Source organism: Podarcis vaucheri (genome assembly GCF_965113315.1).
Source record: "Podarcis vaucheri genome assembly, chromosome: 12".
Lineage (NCBI taxonomy): Eukaryota > Metazoa > Chordata > Lepidosauria > Squamata > Lacertidae > Podarcis > Podarcis vaucheri.
The window spans coordinates 20,218,049-20,236,641 of record NC_138750.1 but is presented as its reverse complement, the minus strand read 5'-3'; the positions used below and the strand labels follow the sequence as shown (position 1 = coordinate 20,236,641).

General features: G+C 44.0%; 1 protein-coding gene across 1 annotated transcript in view; it reads left to right on the top strand.

Annotated features, from left to right (window-relative positions):
* Positions 1–216: 216 nt before the first annotated feature.
* TGFBR2 (transforming growth factor beta receptor 2) overlaps positions 217–18,593 on the top strand; it is a 66,483-nt gene continuing 48,106 nt past the window's right edge. Inside the window, exon 1 of the mRNA XM_082193429.1 lies at positions 217–478. Within this exon, the coding sequence (XP_082049555.1) occupies positions 403–478 (76 nt within the window). The 5' untranslated portion in view covers positions 217–402. The remainder of the gene's footprint in view (positions 479–18,593) is intronic.

The following is an 18,593-nucleotide window of genomic DNA, read 5'->3' as shown; positions in this document are numbered from 1 at the left end:
GCCCTGAGGGCGAGGGAGGGTTGGCCTCTGGCTCTTGATTGACAGGCAGCTCCGAAGCGAGCCCGGGAGGGAGGGTGGGCCGGAGAAGGAACTGGCTGCGAGAGTTAAGAAAGTCCTGCCCAGCTGTTTGCGAACTTTTTAAGATTTCCTGTTTCCTCTGCAAGGCAGGGCTGGAGCGGGGAAGGCGGGCGGGGGTGAGTCACACACGCCCTCCGAGCAAGCAGCCGAGAGCCGCGGCTGCTGCGGCTGCTGCTGCCTCTGCCGGGGCCTCGCTCGCTCGCTCGCCCGCTTTCCGCCTCGAGGGACCCGCCTTCGCCTCCAGAGGAGCCCCTCGCCGCGCCCCGCGCGCCCCTCGCCGCGCCTCCGCCGCCGAGCAGCCCAGCGCCCCGAGGGAGCTTGACAATGAGCTGGGCGCCCAAGCACGTTTTGCTGTGGACTCTCTTGCACTGCGCGGCTTGCCCGCTGGCTCGGGGTACAGGTAAGCCTCGCCTTTGCTTCGCTGCTTGGTCTCTGGTCTTCCGACGTTGCCCCGCCAAGACCTAGCTTGTGAACAAGGCACCAGAAGCCTATTATTATTATTATTATTATTATTATTATTATTATTATTATTATTATTATTTATTAAAAGGCCAGGTTCATAGCACCACAGAATTGCAAAGGGACACAGGTGGCACTGTGGGTTAAACCACTGAGTCTTGGGCTTGCCGATCAGAAGGTCAGCAGTTTGAATCCCCACGACCCGTTGCTCAGTCCCTGCTCCTGCCAACCTAGCAGTTCGAAAGCACTTCAAAGTGCAAGTAGATAAATAGGTGCCACTCCGGCGGGAAGGTAGACAGTGTTTCCGTGCGCTGCTCTGGTTTGCCAGAAGCGGCTTAGTCGTGCTGGCCACATGACCTGGAAGCTCTACGCCAGCTCCCTTGGCCAATAAAGCAAGATGAGCACCGCAACCCCACAGTTGGCCACAACTGGACCTAACGGTCAGGGGTCCCTTTACCTTTACCACAGAATTGCAAAGGGTTCCCCCAGGGTCATCTAGCCCAACCCCCAGCAATGCAGGAATCTTTCTCTCGAACCCACGACCCTGAGGTTTGGGAGTCTCGTGCTCTACCAACTGAGCTACGTCGTGTTTCCGGGGTGGGGGTGTTGATCTCCCTCCTCCCAAAAAAGTTAAAACTTTTGGAATGGTTTTTCTTCTTTCCTCTTGAAAAGAGTGTAGTTTTGGAGGAAAGCCTGCGTCTCCCCCCCCCCCCAACTTCTGTTCTTGCTTGAGGTGTGGTGCAGAAGTTTTCATCCTGATCTCAGGATATCTGGCAGGGAGCAGCTGCCTTGTGTCTTGCAGATGCAGCCGTAGCCGCAACACCTGGCCTAGGATGAGCTGCTTGCAGTTGTGAAATCGGTGGGTTGTTTGCTCCTGGCATGATGGCAGGGCTTTTGGCAATGCAGAGGAAGGTTTGGGGTTCAAATCCCTGGAAATAGGGGAAGTGAGTCATGCGCTGATGTTTTCTGAGTCACAATTCCCCAGAAAGTAAAGGATCCGAATTCCAGAACGCCAGTTCCCTTAATTTTGCAACTATAACCCAAGTGCGCCAAGAGACTAAGAACTCCCTCGTTACAAACTTAAGGGTAAAGCGGCCGTGTAGCCTGTCACTAGCATGCTTTTAAAAAATCCTGCACCTTCGTTTCTTCCTTCAGCTGGGTTAAAGCTGTTCGGAGTGTAAGCATGTGGTCGTACACAGTTTGCAGTAGTTTGGTGGCAACTTCATTTTTAAAACCGCTACGCTAAGCATCTGTAGAGGGAAGCAGTGTCTTTCCAAGTCACTTGATCAGTGTTTTGTGTCCAGGTTTTAAGTTGTCTCATGACTCCTTGTGTTCTTCATTTTGCTTTCCGCCTTGTTCAAGTGTGGAGCTCTTCAGTCATTTAACACGCTTCAGTGCAGACTGTTAAATAGCAACAGCAACAACAACCATACTGAGGACTGATGTGCAAAGCCCTTTTTCTGCACAATCCTTTTCACTGGTTATTATGGGTACCAGTGCTGTCAGCTGATGATATAATCAGAGTGGCCAAGTTTCACGAAAGTTAACACACAGCTTAACTTCTCTCATCACATTGCTGATGGTGCACAGCACACCTTTTTAAAAACACTTTTGGTCATCCTGGATGTTCTATTTTTACATAGTCTGTTTAGTAGGTAGAATCAAGGTTGTACTCAAGGCTTTAGGCACGTATTTTGGCCCTCAATTCCCATCAGCCAGAGCCAGCACAGCCAGTGGTTAGGAATGATGGGAGTTGTAGTGCAGCCACATCTGGAGGGCCAGATGTTCCTCAGCTGTGATCTGTAATTTTTGCCAAGAGCAGCTGCCCGGAAATCTCATGCTCCTTTAAAATGTACTGCCACTTCTTTCTTGCTTTTGGTCTCTTATTTCCGGAACTACCTCTATCCTTACGGATCCTTCCTCAAAACCCACTTGAAGCCTAAGGATACATAATTATATTTGAGCATATTCATTCCCAATTCCCTTGCACTTGCCTTGCACTTGTTCTCCTCTAGAATGTAAAGCTCTGTGGGAGTTGCCATTTTCACTTATTGTTAATGATGGAAAGTGACATGAACATTGTTGGTACCATACGAAGTACAGTGGTACCTCGGGTTAAGTAATTAATTCGTTCCGGAGGACTGTTCTTAACCTGAAGCACCACTTTAGCTAATGGGGCCTCCTGCTGCCGCCGCGCCGCCGGAGCACGATTTCTATTCTTATCATGAAGCAAAGTTCTTAACCTGAAGCACTATTTCTGGGTTAGCGGAGTGTGTAACCTGAAGCGTATTTAACCCGAGGTACCACTGTATAATGTCCACTGGCAAATTTACTAGGGCCTACTTCCCTGTATACTTACTTCCATTTTTTTAAAAGCCATCCCATAGTAACATAACAAACAGGGTGATGCTTTTGTATTGCTTGCAAAATGATGGTTAGTGGGGCAAAAGGAGAGGTAAAAATAGAGTGCTGGAAAGGAAACCTGTATATTAAGGTTATGCATCTTACCATTCAAATAGCTACCTATAGTGATATTAAGCATAAATATGCAGCATGCTTTTTTTTTTAAGCTGCTGATTTAAAGTGTTTTACTTACTCAGCATGCGTAAAATCAGTTTAGCTATGTCACAGTACAGCATTTGTAGCGTTTTATGTAAAGATCCTGCAAACAGTTGCATAGCTGAGTACCGTGCAAAGTGTTAGCAAAATCTGTGCATTTGCTGAAAAGTTAGGTCCAGTTGCAGATTATGATAATAATGTAATATTCCTGTACTGTAATATAAAACTTGTACGATAGAGAAGAACGTAGGCATTGCCTATCTTGGAATAAGTACTCACGTTAGAAATTCTCCTTGCCTCCTTTCCAATGCAAGTCTTTGCATCTCTTGAAAGTACAGTGGTACCTCGGCTTACGAACTTAATCCATTCTGGAAGTCTGTTCTTAAACCAAAACCGTTCTTAAACCGAGGTGCTCTTTCCCTAATGAGGCCTCCCACCGCCGGTGCCCTTCCACCATTTAGCTTCTGTTCGTAGACCGAGGTAAAGTTTGCTAACCGGAACACTACTTCCGGTTTTGCGGAGTTCATATACCAAATAGTTTATAAACAGGGCTGTTCTTAAACTGAGGCACCACTGTAAGGGGATCTTCTAGAGCAGGCACCCCCAAACTCGGCCCTCCAGCTGTTTTGGGACTACAACTCCCATCATCCCTAGCTAACAGGACCAGTGGTCAGGGATGATGGGAACTGTAGTCCCAAAACAGCTGGAGGGCTGAGTTTGGGGATTCCTGCTCTAGAGCAACTTCCCTACAACCTAATGGCCTTGCTGGGGAGGCTGATGGGAACAGTAATCCAAAAAATTTGGAGAGTACCAGCTTGGGGAGGCTACTCTAGAGCAGGAGCCGAGACAGCAGTAGCACTTTCTGCAGTTATACACGGCTGTTTGGGTCGTGACCAGTGTTATCTGAGAGCTAGCACAATCATTAAGAGTGGTGACCTTGTATAACAACTTGGCTTTCTCTCTGAGTTTTATTTCTGCTGCGTTATATCTTAGGCTGAAAGAGAATAAAAGTTTTTGTCCAAGACATCCAAACGGTATACAGGCCCAGAAACTCCTGTTTGTGTGGCCCTGCAAGCAGGATCCGTTGCCATACTCACAGTCCCAAAGGAACTCTTGGCTACATATGCATACTTTCCTTTCACAATTAATTGGCATTGCCTTTATCACTATAGCTATGTTCCCATGTCCCAGTAAACAACATTGTCATGTCGTCTGGACTGGCAAACTGTGGTTTGTGTTAATTTATGACAAGTTTCAAACAGGCCAGCGCCTAACCATGGTTTCTGAAGCTGTGTCCCTTAAACAAACCGTAGCTCCATGTCAGCCACAGTTCCTGGTTTTGGAGGGCATGGGAAGCTGTGATTGGCTAAAAGCAGATGGAAAAGCTCCAAAACTCCCCTTGAACACAGGGCAAGAGGGGAGATAGAGTGTGCAAGCCCAAGGCTTGTTCCTGCTCAAATCTGTGTGCTGCTAATGATCCCTCTTCATACTACTGTGAATAGTTCGATTATAATTACCTTGGTGTATTCGGAATGACAATGCTTTTATTTTTATTACTTAATCTCTAATGAGCATTCTTGGGTATAAGACCACTGACCTAATTACTCAAAGCCAATTATTTCTTTTTTGCAAAGCTCATTTTCAAGTACACACATAGTACATACGACACAAGGGATATCTGCCAAGTTTATCTCTTTATCAGTCACTATGATGAAGGCATGCAGCTGTGGCAAACACAGCTTTTTGCAAGTGAAGAAAGTTCTCTGACAAGGATGCAGTTTGCCAAATATAACTTGCATGATATACTACTAACATCACAAAAGTGGGGGGGGGGACACCGAACATTGATATTGCTCCCTCCCATCCTTCTGAATATATATCCTGCTTTTTAAATTTTGTTTTGTACTGTTGAATTATGCCTGGTTTCAGTAACATACCCTCTGTCTCCCAGGTTGCACTGCGGAGTCGTATGCCCTCCCTGAACCTACTTACTTCTGAGTAGCATGTATAGGATTGCATTTTGCTTTGGCTGACTTGGAGTGAGTGAAAAGGGATTCTTTCTTGGGCAGGAGACTTGGCAGCGCTAGCTTTTTCCTGGCTTGTATCCCTGGGTAACCTCCGTTGAAGTAGATAAAAACAAACCACTCCCTGTTAATGGAAGACTACTGGCAAAAATCTTAGTAACATGAAATACCCAAAGTACATCACTTTCTGTACATGTACACCAAATGTATATTAGGTGGTGGTGGTGGAATGGATGCTTGTTGGTGTGCAGAACAGAAGGTTCAGTCCTTAAGGAAAAACACTCCATGTGTAGTTGGGAGGGGCAGAGAAAGACAGAGACTGCTGGCTTAGTTTCTCTAGTTAAGTTTGCTGAAACTTTGGGTGGGAGCACTTTTTTTTGAGGGGGGAGGTTAGTGCTATCTTTGGGGGTTAGAACATAGACAGCTGCCTTATACGAAGTCAGAACAATGGTCTATCTAGCCTAGTACTGTCTACACTGATTGGCAATGGCTCTCCAGAATTTCAGACAGGATATTTCTGGCTCTCTCTGGACATGCCAGGAATCGAACCTGGAGCCTTCTGCATGGAAAGCAAATGTTCTGCCACTGAACTACAGCCCTTCTCCGGGGATCTACCTGTAGCAGCTCTTTGCCTACGCTTCGTTCTCTGCTTGTATGTCTGTAAATATACAGCTCTTTCAGAGATGACATAACATGCTGCCACACAAAGGAAACTCGGTTCCATAACTCTGTACCTACCAAGCCTGATGGGGTTGCCAGAATGTTACCTTGGGCTATATCATCATCATCATCAAACCTTTTATTGGCATCACATACAAACATCCAAAACAAATCAATACAGAATTAGCATTTCCCCAGTGGCACAAAACATTTGCTAAAAGAAAGGAGGCAGAACAGTCTATCGTCACATCTCTAGATCTCCTGGGAGATCAGACGTCTGCAGTGTATTTCGATGACAAAAAAACCAATAGAGATATTTAGCCACTAACTTGGTGAGCTCCTGATCATTCTCCAGTAATAGAAAATGTATGAGCTCCAACTCTGGTTTCCAGTTGAGGATACAGAGTTGATCTAGAAATTGCTGACTGAGATCAGCATATAGCTTACAATTAAGAACCATATGTATAAGGGTTTCCACCAGGTGGTCTTCACATGGGCAAGTTCTTTCTCCTTGCACCCTCCCTGAGAACCTTCCCCAAAGGAGGTTTGATGGATTTGAATTAAACCTGGCCAGCGAAAATGCCCTTCTTCCTTGAGGGTTAAGCAGAAATTCAAGGTAATTGTGGTTAGTTTCATGTGACCTTGGGCTGTAGAGTTCCCTTCCCACCTTAATAAGGAAGATTCAGAACCAAACTACACATTACATTAATGTGCAGCTGCATGAATTTTTTAATTTTTCACTGAATGTGGTTGCTTCTGGCCTTCCAACAGGCGTGTCAACTCTAGGGGACAAATGACCTCTCAAGGACTGCCTCCTGACTATGCGCCTCCTCCTGATGATGCACGTGTGACATCACAGGTGTGCGACAAGTGTCACGTGGACGGCGGGTTGCTGGCCACACCACCTTCGGCCCAAGGTGGCCTCTGGCTCCCAGTGAATATCAGCACTGTGGTGGGAGGGGTAGTTCAGCCTTCCTACCCACCATGGTCTCAGTGAAAAACGCTGTCCACCCTGCTGTGTTTTGACTCAAGGAATAGCCAGTGGGGAACGGGTGGCGCTGTGGGTTAAACCACAGAGCCTAGGACTTGCTGATCAGAAGGTTGGCGGTTCGAATCCCCATGACGGGGTGAGCTCCCGTTGCTCGGTCCCAGCTCCTGCCAACCTAGCAGTTCGAAAGCACGTCAAAGTGCAAGTAGATAAATAGGTACCACTTCGGCGGGAAGGTAAACAGCGTTTCCGTGCGCTGCTCTGGTTCGCCAGAAGCAGCTTAGTCATGCTGGTCACATGACCCAGAAGCCGTACACCGGCTCCCTTGGCCAATAAAGCAAGATGAGCACCGCAACCCCAGAGTCGGTCACGACTGGACCTAATGGTCAGGGGTCCCTTTACCTTTCTCTTGCAGGGGCAGTTTTATTAGGACAATGGCATGATAAGAAAAGTTTAACTCCCACTGCCCTATCCTTCAGTGCATGATCCTGATTCTTACTTGACTCCAAGCGGCTGTTATTTACAGTGTTTGTTAAAAAGTGACTGTGCATCTGTGAATTTAAATATTTAATATCTGTTGTAGCTTGGCCTTCAGGAAGCGTGCTGAAGGCCTGCTCTGCTTAGTGACTTGATCACATCTTGAAACTGTGCAGCAATTGTTAAGAGTTCTGCTATGACTAGTTGGTAAAAGATGAAGGAACCTGATAGATTCTCCCTCCTCTGAAGGCTTATGGCAGACAGCATTTCACAAATAAATGAAACCTCTAAATTTGAAGAAAGAAAATAAAAAGGTGGGTGGGTGGGAAACAGGTATTACACGTTTCTGTAGACTTTAGTATCTCTATTTCTGCTGTTTTTTTCTTTTCAGGGGAAAGCTCTGCCTCTCATTTAGAAAGGGGATGTCCAAAAAAAGACATGTTGTCACTTTCTGAAAATCAGATGTCTGTGCCTCAAATTGCTGTAATTGTAAACTGAAACAGCTGAACATTTGGGGAAATCTTAGAAGAACAAAAAAATAATAATCTTCAGTTCCTCAAATTGTCTAGTCATGAAAATATGTGTTAGTTAGGTGGACAGAATAGCCAGAGCTTTCTGGTTTTTTTGAGTTGCTCTTTTAGTTGCAACTCTAGCGATTTCTTACCTTCTGACATGATGCAGCTCCTAATTAGCATGAGGTAGCTAATTAAACAGGGCTGGAGATGGAATCTTCTTGTTATAGTATTGCACAAGCCAGTGAAATAGTTAAGCTCTGATTACAGCCTCGGAGCTACTTGTGCACGGAATTGCTACCAGAAGAAGCACATGTCTGTACAGTACTTTTAAATTATCAACAAATTGTAATTGGCAGGCAGAATGGTCTGAAGGCATGTATTTACAACTAGGACCCCAAATATAGCACCTGTGTGCACCAAGATACCCTAAGAACCCCCCCCCCCTTGGCTAAGACCCTCTACCAGCTTTTGAATTTTAATTTTAAAAATGGATATTTTATTTGTGTCATCCCTCACCACTTTGATTGGCAAGTTTGCATTTTTTATAGGGGGAGAATAGTTGGCATTTTTGTCTGTGTTTTATTTTGTGTGTAGGTATTTCACCTGTTTTGTTGAATTCTGAGCACCATCAATATTCCACCCCCCCCCCGTGAAATGGGTACTTTGTGTTGCCCACAACAGTTTCTTGTGACCCTTTCTTTTTTGCAGCATATGGTTTAGACAGACACTCGCCATTCTGTTTGTTGTGGTTCAGCAGGTATTCCATAAGCCAACAACCCTGTTAGTGTAAAGGGTTACACGAGGAAGAGGGTTTTTTTCCAAAGAGAAAGAGTGTGCACACAAAGTCTTCAAAAGGCAAGATTGCATATGTGAACTAATTAAGGCAATATGTGACATACACAAAAAATGTCAGCTGTTAACTCCCCAACTATTACATTTTATTCTCAAGATTACATTAGTTTCTTGAACATGTATTAAATATGCATTAAAGCGCATATCAAGATGAAGTTCTGTGCATTTTATTATTGCTGCACTTATAATAGTTTTAATATTTTGCTATTTTTTTTTTAATAAAAAAAGCCCTTCGTGTGAATTTGTAAGGCTGTTTTATCTATTCCGAGGTTCCAAGTTGTAGCCAGTGGGTGGGAAAGGAATCTTTTGTATAGATAAATAAAATAAACATGCTACATATATGAATGGCTAATATTTACCTGGCCACATTTAATGAGCTATCTAGTGAGCTATGTATCAAGTCTGTACCAATAAATACCAGCCAGGCCTATTAATCCATAGCAGCCATTTCTACTTCTAATGATAGAGAGAAGTGCGACAATTTTGGGGCGTCTTTGGTAGCCAGCCAAATATTGGATGGGCAAGATCTTGCATATTCCAGACCTGATGCTGCTCCTCTAGAACTCTGTAAGTCCCTTGCTCCTTTTTCCAGCTCCAGGCCTTCCCAGATTTCCCCTCAACCCTGGAGTAGGGGAAGGGAACAGGGGATTATTCCCGTAGTCTTGCTGTTCTTTGGAGCAAGTTGCAATCCAATCACATTGGAGGGTGGTGTGTGAAAATAGCAAGCCTTAGCCCTATTCTTGAGCTTTGAGCTGAAAAGGGGATCACGCCTAGAATCAGGTCCAGTATACCTGAAGGAGCGTCTCCACCCCCATCGTTCTACCCGGACACTGAGGTCCAGCACCGAGGGCCTTCTGACGGTTCCCTCACTGCGAGAAGCCAAGTTACAGGGAACCAGGCAGAGGGCCTTCTCGGTAGTGGCGCCCGCCCTGTGGAACGCCCTCCCACCAGATGTCAAAGAGAAGAACAACTACCAGACTTTTAGAAGACATCTGAAGGCAGCCCTGTTTAGGGAAGCTTTTAATGTTTGATGTATCATAGTATTTTAATATTCTTTTGGAAGCCGCCCAGAGTGGCTGGGGAAACCCAGCCAGATGGGCGGGGTATAAATAATATATTATTATTATTATTATTATTATTATTATTATTATTATTATCATCATCATCATTGAGTTGGAAATAATTGAGAATCATCTAGAAACTAACATGCAGCTGGGTTCAAACCCACAACCTTGGCGTTATCAGCACCACACTCTGAGTTATCAAGTTGCTATCCCTGTGGTTTTGAACATAAGAATAGCGTGCTGAATCAGGCCAGTGGAACATCTATTCCAGCATCCTGTTTTCACAGTGGCCAACCAGATGCCTGTGGGAAGCTAGGGAGCAGAACACGAGCATATTCCCCTCCGGTAGTTTCCAGCATCTGGTATTTCAAAACATTGTTACCTCCATCTGTGGAGGTAGAGCCCAGCCGCCATGGCTAGTAGCCATTGGTAGACCCCTCCTCCATGATTTGTCTGATCCTTTTTTAAAGCCCTCCAAGTTGGCGGTCATTGCCCCCTCTTGAGGAGGCAAGTTCCGTAGTTTTGACTATGCAATGCATGAAGAGGTATTTTATTTTCTCTGTCCTGGATCTTTCAACGTTCAGCTTCATTGCTGTGCTTCTAAAGTCCTCCTGTGGCCACCTCAGGACTAGCGCTGCTCCTGAGAGACGACCCATCCACTTTTTACAGCTCCAAGTTCAGGAGGGCAGCTGTGGCTTGTGCTGCCCATCTTCTACTTTTGAGATACAGTACCTCAAAATCACCTTGCCAACAAAGGTCCGTATAGTTAGAGCTATGGTTTTCCCAGTAGTGATGTATGGAAGTGAGAGCTGGACCATAAAGAAGGCTGATCGCTGAAGAATGGATGCTTTTGAATTATGGTGCTGGAGGAGACTCTTGAGAGTCCCATGGACTGCAAGAAGATCAAACATGTCCATTCTTAAGAAAATCAGCCCTGAGTGCTCACTGGAAGGACAGATCCTGAAGCTGAGACTCCAATACTTTGGGCCACCTCATGAGAAGAGAAGACTCCTTGGGAAAGACCCTGATGTTGAGGAAGATGGAGGGCACAAGGAGAAGGGGATGACAGAGGACGAGATGGTTGGATAGTGTTCTCGAAGCTACAAACATGAGTTTGACCAAACTGTGGGAGGCAGTGAAAGACAGGAATGCCTGGCGTGCTCTGGTCCATGGGGTCACAAAGAGTCGGACACGACTAAACAACAACAACAACACTACCTCAAAACGCATCTTACATGTTTTTAACCTGCGCAGTTTCCGCCATGCACAGTTGAAGACCAGCCGGTTGAATTCTGTAAATTAAATGCGCCCATTTCTGGCTTGGAAAGAGCTATTAAGCTCCCTGTCTTGCTTACCAGGCAAGGGCAGATCAATGTGCCTGCTCTGCAAGGAAAGGATGTTCACACGGGGGTATGTGGGGTGTGAGTCAGTGTTTGATATTGGCCCGGTCCCAGGCACATTTTGTGACTGTTGCGGGCCCAATTGCAACCACATGGAGAGCTCTGAATGCCAGGTTGGCAGCTGGGGAAAGCAAAATGTCCCCTAGTGAAGGATCTGAAATATTTTCCTTGAAGCTTTAATTAATTTTATTCTGGATTGTTTTATTTGGTGTTTTAATGTGTTGCAAACTGCTTTGAGATTTGTTCTTTAAAATATAAAGTTGTATAGAAATAATAATAATAATAATAATAATAATAATAATAATAATAATAATAATAATAATAATTAATAATAAAATAATCTCATCCCGTGGCGTGGGAAAAACAGTGCCTAGACATTGCATTGTGGTGACCGTAGCCCAGGTTTAAGGTGCCATTTGGCGATTAGATAATACAGTGGTACCTTGGTTCTCAAACGCCTTGGTACTCAAACAACTTGGAACCCAAGCACTGCAAACCTGGAAGTAAGTATTCCGGTTTGTGAACTTTTTTTGGAAGCTGAACGTGCTCCGTTTTGAGTGTCATGCTTCCATTTTGAGTGTTACGCTGAGGTCTGTCAGATTTTGCTATTTGTTTTGCGTTTTTGTTTTTGCAACTTTTTTGTTTTGTTTTTGTGGCTGTGTGGAACCCAGTTCAGCTACTGACTGATTGATTGTGTGACTGCAGTCCATTGTTTATTGCTTTCATTTTATGGATCAGTGGTCTCGTTAGATAGTAAGATTCATGTTAAATTGCTGTTTTAGGGGTTGTTTTTAAAAGTCTGGAACGGATTAATCCGTTTTGCATTACTTTCTATGGGAAAGTGCGCTTTGGTTTTGGAACGGACTTCCGGAACGGATTAAGTTTGAAAACCAAGGTACCACTGTATATCTGAGTTTCTGACACTGGTTTGAGTATACGCAGCTTGTGTATCCATCCCATCCCCAGATCATAACCCCCACATAAGATGTGAATGTACTGTACTTGGAGCATAGCATGACTGTAGAGATGAGATCCTGTTCCCTCCAACTGCTCCAGTGTTGAAGGAAAGGATGGGGCTCACCCTGTTCGTCCCAGAAAGTGATGCAACACTTCCTTTAGGGCATGTGGAGAGTGGAATTACGGGTCCCGTTAGGCAAACATTGGGAATTAATCCAATCTTTCTCAGTGTCCCTTGCAAACTCTCTTGGATTTCTTTGGTCACCCTTGGAGAAAAATCAACAGTTCTCTTTCCTAGTGAGAATCTGGATCTTTCCACCTTGAAACTTCCCCCCAACACTTCGTTTAATTAAATTTAAAATAGAAACAGAAAGGACTTGCAAAATTTAAGGAGAAAAGCTGAGCTTCCTGCATTCAGTAATGCCTTGGTTTATGCCAAAAGCAGGCATTCCACAGGAAGGCGGACATTTTTGAAATTTCTCAGATGCAAAACTTTATAGCCCGCAAACATCTGAAATATCCGTTCGGAGGGCTTGTTAGCAGCCGAGCTTAACTGTTTGTTATTCTACTGAGCAGAGTTTAAAATCCGAGCTGCAGTTTCAAACTGAGGCTCGTTTGTAAAAGTTGGCACTGTGTGCTTAGCCATTTTAGAGTTGTATTAGGACTTTTCTATTTAACACCAGTGTAGGAACATAAGAAGAGTGTGCTGGATCAGGCCAGTGGCTCAACCTAGGCCAGCATCCTGTTTTTGCAGGATCTGAGCACAAGGGCACACTCCCCTCCCCTGGTTTGTGATATGCAGAAACAGAATGTCTCAGATAGGGAAGGAGCTTGGTATAGAATAGGCATATGAGGCCTCAGGTTCTTGGGCACAGAGCAGTGTTTGAAATTAGCCAGGCGCCAGGAGCATTTTGCATCTGGCTTTTGACCACTTGCGACCAAGTAAAGATGTTGGGTGCCAGGATATTGTTTGTCATAACCATCTGGGGTCATTGGATCTGGGCTGTTTTCACACACTGGTACCCCATCCTGTAGAAGTCTATCAGTTATATTTTATCTGCACAATCAGAATGAATTTCTGGAACCAAATTGCATTTTGTTCTGTGGAGCAGGAGCAGTCACCATTAAGAAAAAGAGGTCGGAATAGGCAAATAGGCCAATATGTATGTGGACTGTCTCTGGCTGGATCAAGTGACTTTGCTTCTTTAAGTTCTCAAAGCTCTTAACCTAGCTCAAGGTTGTCATCTGAACTAGCCAGGTGTTTAACTGAGAATCAATCACAGTCAAGTTCTCCATTTGAAAAATAGGGCTTTAAAGCCATCTTACCCCCAAATGTCAACTAGGCCTTCCATTTTGGCGACTTTAACCTTGGTTTAAGGAGCCATTTGCCAGCTAGGTTATATATATGAGTTTCTAACACTGCACAGAAGTGCATGGGTTTAAGGTGTGTGTATGTGTGCGGGTGGCGCTGTGGGTTAAACCACAGAGCAAAAGACTTGCTGATCAGAAGGTCGGCAGTTCGAATCCCCCCGACAGGGTGAGCTCCCGTTGCTTGGTCCCAGCTCCTGCCAACCTAGCAGTTTGAAAGCACGTCAAAGTGCAAGTAGATAAATAGGTACCACTCCAGCGGGAAGGTTAAACAACGTTTCCGTGTGCTGCTCTGGTTTGCCAGAAGCGGCTTAGTCATGCTGGTCACATGACCCGGAAGCTGTACGCCGGCTCCCTTGGCCAATAAAGCGAGATGAGCGCCGCAACCCCAGAGTCGGCCACGACTGGACCTAATGGTCAGGGGCCCCTTTACCCTTACCTTATGTGTGCACCCACAAACACATTCATATAGGGAAGGTGTGTGGTCTAGTTGCAAGGAACTTTACAGTGACTGTAAATTGATCAATACGATCCGTGCTAGGTTCCAGTCTAGACCAGCCTTTGCCAACACGGTGCACCCCACTTGTGCTGGCCTACAACTCCCAACAGCCCCAGTCAGCAGGACTGCTGGCTGGCGCTGATGGGAGTTGTAGTCCAAAACATCTGGTGGGCAAAGGCTGGTCCACAGAATTCTGTTGTTCCAGTTCAACCCACTCCTTCTCATACCTTTACTTGACAGCTGTAGTTATTGATATTGGCCTCCAGGAAGCGTTCCCCGTTCTCTCCCTGGAGCACTCGCATGCTATGCTGACAGCAGCCAGGAGACAGACATCTGTGGTGTTCCAGTTTTATGCTACTGACAGATGCATGTCTGATAAAGCAAAACTGTTGCTCAACAAGCCACATTAAAAACGAAATAAAACTCACCCATGCAGCACTATAAAGCATGGGGATTATATTAGTGAGAGCTGCAGGAGACAACTGCATTTCTTCTTAACATGTGGAAGGAATGAGAGGAAGATGGCATTAGCCCTATTTTGCTTTTAATTTAACTTGAAAGGCTTGGGGGAAGCTGACAGCGCTTTCTGAAAGTCCAGAATGTCTTCACTTAAAAAAAGAACTCTACAGATGAGCAATAGCTTTCTTAGGCTCAACCAGAATGCCATGAACGGGTATCAGGCTTTCAGGTTCTCCAGAACGGCTCATTAGTCCAGACGCCGGAAAACTAGAGATGCTACTTTTATTTGTAAGGCAGTAAAATAACTACTGCTTTAGTTACTGAACCAAAATGTGGCTTTGTGTTTCAAATTGAATTGAAGAAATGCCCACACTATGTGGTGGTTATAAAATTATTCAGAGAATTCTTTTTTGGGGGAAAGTCCACCCACAGCAGCCTACACCTCATAAGCAAACAGCAGAATTTTAAAAGAAAAACACGACAATTTAAATAGCACTGTTTTGTTTTATTATTGTTTAACAGATGTTCATCCTCTTTTAAGGATCTTAGTTCATAAGGAATCCCTTTATGGTGCCAGGGGTGGGGAAATGGAAGCAAAATACATTTAATAGCACAAATAACAGTGACTTGCTGGGTTTTCACAGGCAGTAGGTAGGAGAGAAGTCTAAAACCAGGGACAGAAATGTAACTGAGAACTTGTAGAGCAAATGAAAATTCTGTATTCTAGGCTGGAGGACTGCAGCTAATGTAAGCCTCTTAATTGTATATCCTAATAATCCCCCCCTCCCAAGGCCAGGCTAGATTTGGAAGAGCATGGGGGATGCAGTTCTTCTGCAATGGATGAATGTTGTTGTTTAGTCGTTTAGTCACGTCCAACTCTTTGTGGACCAGAGCACGCCAGGCACTCCTGTCTTCCACTGCCTCCCGCAGTTTGGTCAAACTCATGTTGGTAGCTTCGAGAACACTGTCCAACCATCTCGTCCTCTGTCGTCCCCTTCTCCTTGTGCCCTCCATCTTTCCCAACATCAGGGTCTTTTCCAGGGAGTCTTCTCATGAGGTGGCCAAAGTATTGGAGCCTCAGCTTCACGATCTGTCCTTCCAGTGAGCACTCAGGGCTGATTTCCTTCTGAATAGATAGGTTTGATCTTCTTGCAGTCCATGGGACTCTCAAGAGTCTCCTCCAGCACCATAATTCAAAAGCATCAATTCTTCGGCGATCAGCCTTCTTTATGGTCCAGCCCTCACTTCCATACATCACTTCTGGGAAGACCATAGCTTTAACTATACGGACCTTTGATGGCAAGGTGATGTCTCTGCTTTTTTCTTTTCTTTTTTAAGATGCTGTCTAGGTTTGTCAGTGGATGAATAGATGGCAGTAATATTTCAAAGTATATTATGAGTGTGCACAATGCTTTGTGTGGAAGTAGCCTAGATTACCAGCCCTGGAAACATCTGCAGGCATGTAGTTACAGAGTAAATAAAGTACCCCCTTCTTTGAGAAGAGCTGCAAAATGGAGTAAACTAATGGCCCCCTCCTTGGCATGATTCTAAACATCTGGCACCCAAGTTTTCTAAATACTGCTCAGGCTTTCATTGGCAACTGTTGTGGTTTAGGTAATGCCATGTGGATATTGTTAGAGCCAGCGAGGCCCATGGCAAGGAATGATAGGAGTTGTAGTCTAGCATCATCTATAAAGCAGCTGGTGGGTAATGGCTGCCCTACAGGATAATGAGAATCAAGTGATGTGATGGCCCATGATGCAGTGTTAGAAACTCAGATATATCAGCTGGGCGCCAAATGGCTCCTTAAAGCAAGGTTACCGTCACGAAAAATGGAATGTCTAGTTGCCATTTTGGGGTAAGTCTTACTTTTCAAGTGATGGACTGACTGATTGATTCTCAGTTAAGCATCTGGGTAGTTCAGATGACAACCTTGAGCTAGGTTAAGAGCCTTGAGAACTTAAAGAAGAAAAGTTGCTTGATCCAGGGACAGTCTTATTCCGACCTCTTTTTCTTAATGGTGACTGCTTCTCAGGCTGCACAGAAAAAGCATGTTGGTTCCAGAAATTCATTCTGAATGTGCAGATAAAATATAACTGATAGAATTCTACAGGATGCAGTATTAGTGTGTGAAAGCAGACCAGATCCAGTGATCCCCAGGCATGCACATAGCTGTCCACTTTTTCCTTTTCTTGCGAGGAATCCTATTTGGAATAAGGGAAATTCCGACGAAAGAAGAATGGCAGACGAAATTAATGGACTATGCAGAATTGGACAAAATGACAGGAAGGATTTGAAACCTGCGGGACCAGAGATTTACAGAAGATTGGAAGAAGCATATGAATTATTTGAAGAGCAACTGTAATCAACAAATTACACTAGTAGGACTACAAGAAGTTTTGTAAGGAGAAATATATGAAGTCTTACAAAGTAGAAAAAGTTAGAGATATTGGTTAAGAGTTTGAAATGTAATAGGGAAGATAAGAAATGCATGCTGAGAGATTAGATTGGAAAATTGATGGATTGATGGAAGTCAAAAATTTGAATAAGATGTAAAAGTATGTTTAATTACTGTTGAAAATGATATGTTAAAAAAACTAATAAAACTTATATATATATATATATATAAAAAGGGAATTTCCCTTAAAAAAAGGGAAACGTTGACAGCTATGGGCATGCGCCTCCAGATGGCAGAGATGTCAGGCATGCTCACTTGGTCGCAAGTGGCCAGCAGTCAGGTGCAAAATGCACCTGGCTCCTGGCTAATTTCAAACACTGTCCAGATGTCAAAGCATTTGCAGTCTCCTCCTTGTAGAAACAAGCCATTAATACGAAACACTGGATTTATCTTCTGTGAAGTCAGCCTGGACCGCTGTCGATCTTCTGTCTCCAGATTGCTTTAAATACTAAATCTGTTTTTTTGCCTTAGAAAAAGAAGCTGCAGTGCTAATAATCTACATAGCTACTGTACACAGTGAGCCACTTCAAATGTATACATATGCTGACATCCTGCTGTTTGTCAGCCAGCTATCATCACATGTAAAGTTAAGCTTTGTGCTTGACTCCAGAGTAGGAGTTTTTGAACGTTTGTCAGAAGGTATCAAAAAGCTGATTCTGTGCACGGTGCTAGCTGCCTGGGATTGGATAGCTCTAGGCAAGGAGCTGACATGTAGAATGGGATTTGAGATGAGCATCCCCACACACCCATTGATTGTCTGAATTTTCTCTTTACTACAGCACAGTTGAATCACAGTGCAATGAATTGGTTTCCACCAGGGAATAATGGTTTCCACCAGGGAATAATGCTCATCTATATTTCCCTGTATATATGTAGTTGATTGACAGGTGCCCATTATTACGGATGAAGTTGAGGCTTGCTCTCTGTGCTTTCCGTCTCTTTGACAACGATGATTCAAGTTCTGGCATATTGCTCAGAGGGCTGGCTTTTAAACAACAGGAAAAGGAAATTTCTGATGGGACCAATGAGGCATAAAATAGGTTTGCTGGTAAACCAAACATATGGTAGATAAAATGCTGCTTTCACTGCCCCCCCCATGATATTGGGCATACTGTAGCATCATATTTAGAAGTCTCTCAGGGACACTAAAAGCTTCGAAATAAGTATTTTTGTGCAACATTCTGCTAAGAGTAATTTAAGTCATTTTAAAAGTTAGTTTATATAAGTTCTGCTCTTCTGTTTTTGCCTACATAGACTTTCATTTATTTCAGATGGCAACATCTATTAAGGAAGCAAATCTCAAGGGCTTTAAAAATCTGTTCATTTTTGCCTCACATCAGGAAATGTATGACAAATATTGCATTCGTGGCTTTTGAAACCCCCAAAATATTCCAATCCATTCTTGTCCCAAAATATTGAGTTGTGATTTTTAATAATAAGATAACGACACATATTTTTCCCTCCCTGTAAACCAACTTAAACTAATTAAAGTCTTAGCTCCAAATATTATTTTTTAACACTCGGAAACAATTCTCTTAAGTGGGCTGGGGAGGCATATTTAACTAGCAGACCTATACAGAAGAAGATTAAAATGTGCTGTCTTCAGAGTGGCTTTATTTATGGTGTTTATGAATCACCCTTTGTTGAACAGAGCCCAGGGAGATGTATGTCAAAGGATAAACAATAAAATTACACCAATGAATAAAACTAAAATATTCATAAAGTCACACTAATGGGAAAAAAACTATCCACCCCATGCTTTTCGGGGAAAACATA